We start from the raw sequence: 13725 nt of genomic DNA, 5'->3' as shown, positions 1-13725 counted from the left end.
GTGAACGTAACTTACGCCCAGCCCCATTCACGGACGACTTACGCAAACGACGTAAAACGTGAAAAATTTTACGCTGTTCCGATGTCCATAACGAACATTGGCTACGCCTCATAGAGCAGGGGTAACTTTACTTCGGAAAAAGTCTTGCGTAAACGACGTAAAAAAATGCGCCGGGCGCACATACGTTTCTGAATCTGCGCATCTATGTCATTTGAATATTCGACGCGGAAATATACGGAAGCGGCCAGCGTAAATATGCACCCTAAGCTACGACAGCGTAGGAGACTTACGCCGCTCGTATCTTGCCCAAATCTATGCGTAACTGATTCTATGAATCAGGCGCATAGATACGACGGCTCGGATTTGGACTTACAGCGGCGTACGTTGTTGTGGAACATTCTATAAATGTATGTTCTCAGATGTCCCCCCAGTGTCGATTTTGCTGTAATGCGCTCAAGTGAGCGAATTCACACATACAGACGTTGGTGGAAGGCCATTGGCGCAAACACCTTTTCATGGACACAGCAGATTTGCGAGCTCCTTTTAGGGACGTTCATTTATGCCTCAGCAAGGGACTGGCCACTTCTTGTCGACTGCATTAAATGACTCCGAGTGGACAGATCTGCGTACATGGAAACTGTAGCATAACTATACGAAAATAATGGTTATCTGACCCATGATTTAGTATGGTCTTTTGCTAGCGTTGGCTCTGTCTTCTCCGTTTGTCTTCTTCCCTCTTCTCCCGATGTTGACACAATGCTCTCTCCCGCTGTATTGCCGTGTGTGCGGTGCGCAACGACTTATATAGGCATGGAGCGTGGTCAACGGGTAATGTCATCTGGTGACCCGCCCCTTATGACGTCGCCGCCTGGGCCATGATCAACATCTAAAGAAGAGAAGAGGGAAGAAGACGACAGAGAAGACCGGGCCAACGCTAGCAAAAGAGCAGAGGATAGCGGAGGAGCCCGGCAGAAGACACCGGAGAGCGGGAGAAGAGGCCGGAGTGAGCGGAAAAGTCGTAAGAGACTTCCAAAGTTGGAAGAGACCCCTGGAGCTGCCTAATCACTTTAAAAACCTGTCTAGTGTGTTTTTTAATTGACACTTTTTTCCCTCAGGTGAATGGGTAGGGGTACGATGTACTCATTCACATAGCGTGGGGGGACCGGGATCTGGGGCCCCTTATTAAAGGGGGCTCCTAGATTACGATAAGCCCCCACGCCTGCAGACCTCGACAACCAATGGCCAGGGTTGTCGGGAAGAGGCCCTTGCCCTCATCAACATGGGGACACTGTGCCCACCCCCCCATGTTGAGGGCATGCGGCTTGGTATGGTTCAGGGGGGGGGGGCGCTCGCTCATCCCCACCCCCTTTCCTGACCGGCCAGCTTGCTCGGAAAAGGGTTTTGGGGGGGGGACCCCACAACGTTTTTTCAGCAAAGGGGGTTCCGCTTAAAATTCATACCAGACCGAAGGGCCTGGTATGCTCTTGGAAGGTGAACCCATACCGTTCTTTTTATTTAAAATTTGGTGTGGAGTTCCCCCTCAAGATTCATACCAAACACAGTGCCTGGTATTTGCGGGGATCCAAGTCGGATCTCCATTCATTGAAAGTCGGACGTATGTCGGCTTCAAGTCGCAGGGCAAAGTCGGATCCGACTGTCGTGTAGTACCAGTGTGAACCCAACCTTACACCCATCTTTCCCTCAAAGTTGGGAGGTTTGATTATCTTTACTACTGTGAAAAAACCTTCCTTTTAAGTACTTTGATCTCTGTGTCTAATATTACTGATCTGGATCAGCCTCACCCTGCGTAGGAGGAAGTGACCCCTCCCAACTGCATTCTTCCCCGGTGTCAGAGAATTTTACTTTCATTTCTCTCTTCTACTGTCAGCGATGGCATCTGTTGATCTGAGAGCTGAGCTGGAATGTTCCATCTGTCTGAACATTTATACAGATCCTGTAAACCTGAGATGTGGACACAACTTCTGCCGGGTCTGTATTGATCGTGTGCTGGATACACAGGGGGGGTCTGGAGGATATTCCTGTCCTGAATGCAGAGAGAAGTTTCAGGATCGTCCTGCACTGCAGAGGAACATAACACTACGTAACATAGTGGAGAATTTCCTGTCTGCTCAGCCAGATCAGGAGGAGTCCGGGGTCTTCTGTACTTACTGCGTGGACTCTCCTGTACCTGCTGTTAGATCCTGTCTACACTGTGAGGTTTCTCTGTGTGATAAACACCTGAGAGTCCACAAAAAGTCCCCAGAACACATCTTATGTGACCCCACCTTGTCCATGGAGAGCAGGAAATGCTCCGTCCATAAGAAGATCCTGGAGTATTACTGCACCGAGGATGATATTTGTATCTGTATGTCTTGTTGTATGATTGGAGGACACACAGGACATAAGATGAAGTCACTGGATGAGGCTTCTGAGAAGAAGAAGGAGACACTGAGGAATGTTCTGCAGAAACTTCTGACAAATAGAGAGGAGAGGGAGGAAAGAGTCCAGAGTCTGCAGGAACACAGGAGGAAAGTAGAAGAAGAAGCAGCTGGTGACACCGAGAGAGTCACTGTCCTGTTTAGAGATCTCAGGAGACGTCTGGAAGATCTGGAGAAGAGAATCCTGAGGGAAATCTCCGGGAGGGCAGAGCGGATCTCCATCTCCATCCGGGATCTGGAAATAAAGACGGAGGAGCTGTCCAGGAAGATGCGTCACATTGAGGAGCTGTGTAACATGACGGATCCACTGACTGTCTTACAAGAATCAGACACAGGTGACTTGTGTGATACTGAGGATGGAGATAATGAGGACAGAGAGAGACATGAGAAGCTCCTCCATGATGGAGGGGGTCTGGATGTGGCTGGGATATCACACACATTACACACATTATCTGATATAATAAGAGGGGTAAATGTATACTTCTATATACAGGGAGCTGCAGACATATTACTGGATGTAAACACAGCTTATAATATTCTCCATATATCAGATGACAGGAAAACTGTATCCTGGTCAGATAGAAACCAGAATCGTCCAGAAACACCAGAGATATTTCAGGATTATCCTCAGGTGTTGAGCAGTCTGAGTTTCTCCTCAGGGAGACATTACTGGGAAGTGGATGTCGGGGGATCAGATGGATGGGCAGTCGGGATGTGTTACCCTAGTATAGACAGAAGAGGAGAGCAGTCAGTGATTGGAGATAATAAGAAGTCCTGGTGTTTGTGGATGTGTAATGATGATCAGTATGTGGTGAGACATGACAGTAAAGTGATCCTCTTACCCTCCAATATCTCCAGTAACAGAGTCAGGATATATCTGGATTATGAGGCTGGGCGGATCTCCTTTTATGATCTGTGTGACCCGATCCGACACCTCCACACCTTCACCACCCCCTTCACTGAGCCCCTCCATGCTGGGATATGGGTATATAAAGGTTGTATGAAGATCTGTGGGGGGATGGGAAGATGTAAGAAATCTGCCCAGAAACTAATGACATCACAGGGACAGTGAGATTGGTTGAACATTCAGCCAATAGGATAAAGCAGTGGGTGGGACTTCAGTCAGTGCCCTGCAGGTTTTTCTTAAACGTGATATTTATCCCTCTGTCACTCCCTGTGATTGGGTAGGAGATCCCTCCAGTTACTGGAGTAATAGTGACTGACATGTTCTTATTTGTCAGTGAGAAGGGGTGTGGCCTATAGATAAAGCTTGATTTAATATCTATCTACAGTGACTTGCAAAAGTATTCGCCCCCCCTTGAACTTTGCAAACTTTTGCCACATTTCAGGCTTCAAACATAAAGATATAAAACCGTAATTTTTTTTGAAGAATCAACAACAAGTGGGACACAATCATGAAGTGGAGCGAAATTTATTGGATATTTCAAACTTTTTTAACAAATAAAAAACTGAAAAATTAAGTTAATACTTTGTAGCTCCACCTTTTGCGACGATTACAGCTGTAAGTCGCTTGGGGTATGTCTCTATCAGTTTTGCACATCGAGAGACTGACATTTTTGCCCATTGCTCCTTGCAAAACAGCTGGAGCTCAGTGAGGTTGGATGGAGAGCGTTTGTGAACAGCAGTTTTCAGTTCTTTCCACAGATTCTCGATTGGATTCAGGTCTGGACTTTGACTTGGCCATTCTAACACCTGGATATGTTTATTTGTGAACCATTCCATTGTAGATTTTGCTTTATGTTTTGGATCATTGTCTTGTTGGAAGACAAATCTCCGTCCCAGTTTCAGGTCTTTTGCAGACTCCATCAGGTTTTCTTCCAGAATGGTCCTGTATTTGGCCCTGTATTTGGCTCCATCCATCTTCCCATTAATTTTAACCATCTTCCCTGTCCCTGCTGAAGAAAAGCAGGCCCAAACCATGATTTTGCATTGTTGCCAAAAAGTTGGATTTTGGTTTCATCTGACCAGAGCACCTTTTTCCACATGTTTGGTGTGTCTGCCAGGTGTCTTGTGGCAAACTTTAAACAACACTTTTTATGGATATCTTTAAGAAATGGCTTTCTTCTTGCCACTCTTCCATAAAGGCCAGATTTGTGCAGTATACAGGGACTGATTGTTATCCTATGGACAGAGTCTCCCACCTCAGCTGTAGATCTCTGCAGTTCATCCAGAGTGATCATGGGCCTCTTGGCTGCATCTCTGATCAGTCTTCTCCTTGTATGAGCTGAAAGTTTAGAGGGACGGCCGGGTCTTCGTAGATTTGCAGTGGTCTGATACTCCTTCCATTTCAATATTATCGCTTGCACAGTGCTCCTTGGGATGTTTAAAGCTTGGGAAATCTTTTTGTATCCAAATCCGTCTTTAAACTTCTCCACAACAGTATCTCGGACCTGCCTGGTGTGTTCCTTGTTCTTCATGATGCTCTCTGCGCTTTAAACGGACCTCTGAGACTATCACAGTGCAGGTGCATTTATACGGAGACTTGATTACACACAGGTAGATTCTATTTATCATCATTAGTCATTTAGGTCAACATTGGATCATTCAGAGATCCTCACTGAACTTCTGGAGAGAGTTTGCTGCACTGAAAGTAAAGGGGCTGAATAATTTTTCACGCCCAATTTTTCAGTTTTTATTTGTTAAAAAAGTTTGAAATATCCAATAAATTTCATTCCACTTCATGATTGTGTCCCACTTGTTGTTGATTCTGCAAAAAAAAATAGTTTTATTTCTTTACGGTTTCCCATTGTTTTAAATGGGAAAGAGTGGTGAAGGAGCGGTATACATACCGCTCCTCTCACCGCTCCAAAGATGCTGCTGACAGGAGATTTTTTTCTCTCCCGCCAGTGCATCGCCTCAGTGTGAAAGCCCTCCGGCTTTCACATTGAGAAGGCTGGGCAGGAGTTTTTCAGGCGGTATAGCAGCGCTATTTTTAGCGCTGTAAGGCCTGAAAAACTCCTCAGTGTGAAAGGGGCCTTACTTTCATTGTAATTGTTAGACAGAAAGTGATCACGGTGTGTGACATCAGCACATGCAGTCACTCTATGCAGGGTGTAATGCGGTCACTGTGATTGGATAGAATGTGGTCACCTCTCCTCTCTTTCCACCCTCCAATCTATACTAAAAAGGGATTCAAACTAGACATGTGCACTGCTGAAAAAATTCGGCAGTGCACAAGAGCTGATGACTCTTCGGTTGTTAAGGACGTGGCGGCCAGCTTCCCGGACTGCTCCTTAGCAACCAGCTATATACAGAGAATTTAAAGAGGAAAAAAATGCAAAATGTATGAAAACTGCATGTAAAAAACACATGAAATACGTGGGTTTAAAAACGTATTAACCGCAACCGCATTGATGTGACCCTGAACTGTTTACCTGGAGAGAAGTACTTACTGTTATTTATAGACTGCAATATAACAGTGTACACTTCTCCGGGTCTGAGTGTGGATGTACATGGAGACTCTCTAGGGCAGGGGTGTCAAACTGGCGGCCCTCCAGCTGTTACGAAACTACAAGTCTCTGCCTGTGAGAGTCATGCTTGTAACTGTTAGCCTTGCAATGCCTCATGGGACTTGTAGTTTTGCAACAGCTGGAGGGCCGCCAGTTTGACACCCCTGCTATTGGGGGTGTACGGCTGCTGCATTACTTACAGAAGGGGGCGGGCATTCTTTCCTATGGCTCCTCCCAGTACAGGATCATTATGTATAGTGAGATGGGACATTGTATAGAGTGCTGGACCTGAGACAGAGCGTCACATGACTTATGGGAGGCACAGATGGAGGTGTACTGGCCCTTTAAGACCCAATCTATCTATCTATAATATAAGATTACAAGATGTAGTAGAAATAGGAATATAATAAGTGTGAAGATTGTCATTCTTTCTCATCATATATCGCTGTCCTCATGTATGATTGATAAGTGTCTCTACATTATTATATCATATATTATATCACTTTTATAATGGATCCTAATATAATGTGTCCCCATAGAATGGATCACCAATAGAATCCTATGGGATCTCTTTTATAACTACTGATTTTATATTGTATCACTTATACTGATTTTTAGGTTTTTGATTTATTTGATTTTTTTTTTTAGATTTAGGTCACATGATAATTGCCGCAAATGTTTATCAAAATAATATTTTTTAATGAAAATACAGGAAAATCATTATTAGCGGATACAAATACAACACAACTTACACAATTCCTTCTAATTCTACAACATGGACCTGTATTGAGATAATAAATAACAAATATTTGTAAATTGTGTTTTTTTTTGTAAACCAGTGAGAATTGAAGGAACACAGAACTGTAAATAGGTGACTTACACTGACCAATGGCGGGATTGACAAATATATTACAACACACCCCTTTTATAGAAATCGTTCTGATGATTGACTTCTGCTGATCAGGGACGGCCGCACACTGATTGACATTGAGCCGATCCCCGCTGATCCGGCTGAATTTCCATCCATGTGTGGCCAGCTTTAGGGCTCATTCACACTGGGGGCAGGGACTGACACTCCTTCCAAAAGTGGTCCACACTCAGATCACTTTTCAGAGGTGTTTGGCCCAGAATGGGCGGCGGTGTCCAGGTTGTTGCCAGTTGACTCTTTCGGCTGGCGTGAAACATAAGAAGTTCTGTTTTGGAACTGTTGAGTTTAAGATAACTCTTAGTCATCCAGTTTTCTATCGAAGAGAGACATTTCTCTAAACTGAGATGATGATCCTTTTTGTTGCAGATGCGAAAATACAGTTGCGTATCGTCTGCATAAGAGTGATAAAGTAGTTCTTGGCTACTGATAATATCAAAGAGAGGGCGAAGATAGATGTTGAACAGCACCGGTGACAGGGGGGATCCTTGGGGGACTCCACATGGCACCGTGCGTTTTTCCGACGTGAAAGATCCCAGTTTCACTGTTTGTGATCGGTTTTCAAGAAAGGAAGAAAACCATGGTAAATCACCTTCTGCGATTCTGGCTACCTCGGCCAGTCTCATCAGTAACATTTTGTGGTCTACTGTGTCAAAGGCTGCGCTTAGGTCCAGCAGAACCAGGAGACCGGATTCTCCCTCGTCTGCGGCCTCGAGGGCATCGTCCCATATTTTGAGTAAGGCCGTTTCTGTCCCGTGTCCGGGACGGAAACCTGATTGAAATGGATCGAGTAGATTGTGGGTATCCAGATGCTGTTGCAGCTGTTGTACCACTATTTTCTCCATTATCTTGGAGAGAATATTTAGGCCTGTTATGGGGCGGCGGTGAGTTGGGTCCTTGGGATCCAGGTTAGGTTTTTTCAAGATGGGCTGGATTGTGCCCTCTTTCAGCAGGGATGGCACTATGCCTTCCTTAAATGACTGATTTATAAGCTGTGTGATGGGAGGCGCCAGAATTTCGGCACATTCCTTTAGCAGCTTGGTGGGAATGATGTCATTGGGTGCTGTGCTGTTCCGCAACGCACCAATGATATTTTTGGTGGTATCGATGGAGATGGGTTCCAGAGTGAACTTAGTTGATTGTAGAAGGTTTCTGTTGGTGTTTTGTAGTTGATTGAAGGGGGGCTGAGGGGGGTATTATTTTGCAGAATACTTACCCGGATTCTTTCGATTTTGTCGATGAAGAAATCCGATAGTTCATTACAGAACTCTTGGGTGTCTGAATTGGGGACTTCAAGACATCCCGGATTCATGGTCTGGGTGACCATCTTGAAGAGTTCTCGGGGGCGGTTCATGGCGCTGTTAATCGTCATAGAAAAATGATGTTTCTTGGCTTTGAAGATTTCTTTATGATATCGTGTTGTTATTGCCTTGTAGATGATGAGGTGATCTTCTGAAGGGCTTCTTTTCCAGGCGGCTTCCGCCCTTCTGCGCTCTTGCTTCAGTAGGGACAGCTGGTTGTTGAACCAGCCGGACTTTTTTTTCCGGATGCGGACTTTGCGTTTTGGTGCTACTAAGTCGGCTGACTGTAGCAGAGCTGCATTTATGGCATCCAGTGTATCTGAGGCTGCTAACTGAGGATGAATAGTTTCGATTCGGTTTCCCAAGGTAGATTTGAAGAGTTCCGAATGGAGCTTCTTCTGAGATCTAGCCCAGTGTATTGTCACCGGCTTGGGTGCTTTTATAACTGGTGGAATTTTGAAAATTATGAAACTAATTGCATGGTGGTCTGTCCATGGCAAAGGTTCATTTCCCAAAATGTTTATTTTCAGATTTTGTCTGAAAATTAGGTCGAGTGTGTGACCTGAAGCATGTGTGGGTCCGCATATAAGTTGCTGTAGTCCTAATCCTTCCAGGTGATCGATGCAGGCATCCGCAATGGGATCCTGTGAGGAGTTGGCCCACAGATTGAAGTCCCCGAGCAGCAAAAGATGTTTGCTGTTAAGGGTATAAGTGGATATGAACTCCGTTAATGATGGTAGAAGCTGCGATTTTGGCCCAGGTGGCCTATAGCAGAGGAGAATGTGAACAGTCTCCCGGGGGTTAGTTTGAAGTTGAAGAGTAAGGGTTTCCATAAATGGAAGAGGATTTTGAAGGACCGGCTTAGTGATTGCAATATGAAACTTATGGATCACCGCCAGGCCTCCTCCTCTTTGCCCTATTCTGTTTTCCGTTATAATTCGATAATTTTCTGGCACCAATTCTCCAAGAATGGTGTTGCAGTCGTCTGAAAGCCAGCTTTCTGTGATAAAGAGGCAGTCTAGATCGTTTTGTAGTAAGAAATCATGGATTTCTGATCGGTGTTTTACTGCCGATCTTGTGTTGATCAAAGCACATGATATGTGCTTGAGCTGGGTTAAATGGTTGAAATTTTTGATGGTCGATCGAATCTCAAAAGTTGGTCTATTTTTAAGGCCTTTTTGGTGACGGCTGGTAATACTGTTGCGAATTGTCTTAGACCCCAAATCGTTTCTGCAGAGTATCGCAGTTTAACCATTGTTGCCAGTCACCGGGGGGGGGGGATTAATTGCAATAGAGGGAAGATTCGCTGAATCCTCTCACTTGGGCCTTGGTCCAGAGGAAGGCAAAAAAAACCCTGGCAGTGCTGAGCCAATGTGCTGCCGCAGGGAAAAAAAAATCCTTCCTGATCCCTGATCACAACATATTGAGAACTGCACTCTCTAACCCTTTTTCTGGATGTGAGACTTTCACCTGTATTTTATCCTATTGGACTTTTTGCACTTTATAATTTTATGGGATCACAAACTATTTGGTCTTGCGGTACCAGTCTTGGACATTTATCTATAATATTGTGTTTACTTTATTTTATTTCTGTGTTTTTATTTTTTATGAATTTATCTTGTTGTACACTGTTAAGATTTCTCAGATCACCTACCCCCACAGTTCAGATTGGATATTGTTTGTAATTGGTGGGATTTACTGTTTTTGTTTTTATCCCTCCACACCCACACAGCGCAGTCACTTTTACATATTCCATTCACTTTCTCTTTTGGTTAGGACCAATTCCAGGTAACTGCAGCAGTGCCCCCTAGGTTTAGAACACCGATAGCGCGAGAGCCCTTCCATTTCATTACATCTGGTTATTAATACACAGCACCAGGGCCACATACCTACCCAAGGGGTCCAGTTTCACGGATTTGGTCGTGAATAACAGGGATTTACAAATAAGAACTGAGACCCCCCTGGCATAATTAGAATATGTGGAGTGGAATGCCCTGCCGACAAAGGCCCTATGGAGCGCCAGTGTCCTGGAACCCACCAGATGCGTCTCCTGGAGAAATATCACCTGTGGCTTACGTTTCATGATATATTTGAACACCAAGGCCCGTTTTTAATCTTAGAATTTAGCCCCCGCACATTCCAGGACAATAGATTAAGGGTCTGCATCATTGTATTTACAGAAAAAGGGGGGACCCCCAGGGCCTCCCACAGCAGGATGAGGTGAGAGCGGAGGGACCCCTTGGTGGACCGCGTTGTATCTTTAGTTTGAATCCTCAAACCAAGATACGACAGCATCTGGGTTCGATCCGACAGGCGTACGGCGTCGTACGCCTTCGGATCATAGATGCAATACTTCGGCATCCGCTGGGTGGAGTTCGCGTTGTTTTCCGCGTCGGGTATGCAAATGAGCTATTTCCGACGATCCACGAACATACCCGCGGCCGTCGCATTTTCTTACGTCGTCTCTAGTCGGCTTTCTCCGGCGTATAGTTAAAGCTGGTATTTTGCGGCGTATAGTTAGACTTGCCATGTTTGCGTAAGTCGTCCGTGAGTAGAGATGGACGCAATTCACGTCTAAGTCATGTCGTTGCAACATCATTTAGCGCAATGCACAGCGGGAAATTTAGGGAAGGCGCATGCGCAGTTCATTTTGGCGTGGGGACACGCTTCATTTAAATGAAACACGCCCCCTACGCGAATTACGCGCCGAGAGATACAATACGCCGCCGTAACTTATGGCGCTAATTCTTTGTGGATTCAAAGAACTAAAAAGTAAGTTACAGCGGTGTAGCGTATCTCACATACGCTGCGCCTTTCTAATTGTATGTGGCTCTGGCCCCATGTGTAAAGTCCATTGTAAAACCGTGTTAAAATGATGATCAAACACCCAGCTGTGTCACACCCATCACCAAAGTAAAAAATGGAGGCTTTTTAGAAAGCCTGCAGACCCATCTACCCCTCTACCTCTAGGGAGGTCATACAGTGCTTGACTGGATCTCTGATCTACCAAAGAAAATCCCAGGTGCTCTCTCAGGTGTCCTGAATTGGTAAACCAGAAGGCTCTCAACAAACCAGGAAGTAGTGCCAAAAACCATCAATGGATCAGCTAGCTGAAGTATATATGGAACAAAAGACTCCACATGGTGTGATACTGTATCAGCTTTAAATTTAATAAAAAGTTATGCACTTACATCAGATTAGTAAAATGCAGGCAGATAGATACATAAATCCAAACAAAACCCTTGGAAATGGCCAGATAGCGATCGCGCATGCACAGTAGCGTGTGTACGTATCACTCCCGGTGATCGTTTCGTTATCAATGACGTCATCAGGGGTACGCACACACGCCTGAACCTGCGCTATAAATATCCCCAATAGGGAGACAAGGAAGCGTTACCATGGGTCAGATAGAAATGACCTACATAGCCATTGGTGAACAAGAACTGGCCCACCATAGGTTAAAAAAGATTGACTTATGCAGCTAATTGTTAAAAATCATGCCCATCAATAATGGTGTGCAGTTATTCCCCCTCAGCGCCATCTTGTGGATCATCATAGAAATGCCTTAAATAAATCACTTAGTATAGATTGAATGAATACGATTCCTCATCAACCCAATGTACTATACAAGACATTAAATAATAAATTGATGCATTATATTTATAAAATTGATACAGTATCAATTCAGTAAAATATTTAACTATAAAAAAACTATCGGATAATATAAAGCAATAATATATAAAACCAATAATACACACATGCATGCGCAGTCTATATACCCCAAAAGGGCATCTAAACTTTATTCTGATCTAAAAGAAATGGAAAATAAGTACGGAAAAGAAAAAAGAAGAAATTTTATATATATATATATATATATATATATATATATATATATATATATATATATATATATATATATATATATATATATATATATATATATTTTAAATGAATAAAAAGGGGATTAAGTCATGACAAAGGGAACACTCTAACATAGTGGAGGGGACATCTACTATTATTAATAAAACAGTTGATGTCCCACTCCACATTCAATCCTCGGCACATGAGAACACAATTTATAGATCCAATTGATTGGTCTCGGCTTGTCTGTTTGCCATTGCTACCACGCCAGTGGGGAACATATTTTTCAAGGGCAACAAAGGTTGGGGGTCTCGGTTATGTTTTAAATCATAATGCTTAGAAACATTATGTTTGTCAAAATGTTGGCTATATGTTCCGCCAATCTGATATGTAGCATTCGCGTGGTGCGCCCTACATATTCCAGTCCACACGGACAGCTAAGAAGGTATACAACACATTTGGTCATGCATGAAATAAAATAATTAATTGGGTAAGTTACTCCTGTGCCAACTGAAATAAACTCAGTCATTTTTCTCCCCCCGGGATGTATTGATTCTACAGGCCTGACATTTCCCACAACGGTAATAACCTTTCAGATCTCCAAAAAAAGGTGAGTCTAATAGGAGGGTTTAAGACATTGGGTGCTACTGTATTTCTTAAATCGGGTGCTCCCTGGAAGACGACCCAGGGGTTGGTAAGGCATTAGAGGGTCAAGGACATGGTCATTCTTTATAATTGGCCAGCGCCTCTTGGTTATCCTCTTGATTGCCCAATGATGGCTTGAGAAGGTAGTAAAGAAAGCTGAAAAAATAAATCAATTAAGGATTAATTGATTTAACCACTTCCAGACCTTAGGTGTTTTTCAGATTTGGTGTTTGCAAGACTAAAACAGTTTTTTCTGCTAGAAAATTACTTAAAACCCCCAAACATTATATATATTTTTTTCTAACACCCTAGAGAATAAAAAGGTGGTCATTCCAATACTTTTTGTCACACCGTATTTGCGCAGCGGTCTTACAAGCGCACTTTTTTTGGAAAAAATTCACTTTTTTTAATTAAAAAAATAAGACAACAATAAATTTGGCCCATTTTTTTTATATATTGTGAAAGATAATGTTACGCCGAGTAAAATGATACCCAACATGTCACGCTTAAAAATTGCGCCCACTCGTGGAATGGCGTCAAACTTTTACCCTTAAAAATCTCGATAGGCGATGTTTAAAAAATTCTATAGGTTGCATTTTTTGAGCTACAAAGTAGCTCTAGGGCTAGAATTATTGCTCTTGCTCTAACGATCACGGCGATACCTCACTTGTGTGATTTGAACACCGTTTTCATATGCGGGCGCTACTCGCGTATGCGTTCGCTTCTGCGCGCGAGCTCGTCGGGACGGGGCGCTTTAAAAATTTTTTTTTTTGTTTTCTTATTTATTTTTATTTATTTTATTACTTTTTACACTGAAAAACAAAAAAAAAATTGATCACTTTTATTCCTATTATAAGGAATGTAAACATCCCTTTTAATAGAAACAAGCATGACAGGTCCTCTTAAATATGAGATCTGGGGTCAAAAAGACCTCAGATCTCATATTTAGACTAAAATGCAAAGAAAAAAATTTTTTTTTGAAACTGTCATTTTTTTCAAATGACAAAAAAAATAATTGTCTCTTTAAGAGGCTGGGCGGGACTGACGTTTTGATGTCACTTCCGCCCAGCAGAGCTATGGGGACG

The 13725-nt window shown here is 43.4% G+C and overlaps 1 protein-coding gene across 1 annotated transcript; it reads left to right on the top strand.

Annotated features, from left to right (window-relative positions):
* Nucleotides 1-1722: 1722 nt before the first annotated feature.
* LOC120933703 (E3 ubiquitin-protein ligase TRIM39-like) lies at nucleotides 1723-3806 on the top strand. The gene has a single exon (XM_040347055.1). The coding sequence runs from the start codon at nucleotides 1891-1893 to the stop codon at nucleotides 3508-3510; it is 1620 nt and encodes a 539-aa protein (XP_040202989.1). The 5' UTR covers nucleotides 1723-1890; the 3' UTR covers nucleotides 3511-3806.
* Nucleotides 3807-13725: the final 9919 nt, after the last annotated feature.

The sequence above is a fragment of the Rana temporaria genome, chromosome 3, assembly GCF_905171775.1.
Source record: "Rana temporaria chromosome 3, aRanTem1.1, whole genome shotgun sequence".
Taxonomy (NCBI): Eukaryota; Metazoa; Chordata; class Amphibia; order Anura; family Ranidae; genus Rana; species Rana temporaria.
This window is presented reverse-complemented; position numbering and strand designations above follow the sequence as displayed.

Coding starts and splice junctions, on each gene's coding strand:
- LOC120933703 (XM_040347055.1), top strand. CDS start 1,891: ATGGCATCTGTTGATCTGAGAGCTGAGCTGGAATGTTCCATCTGTCTG.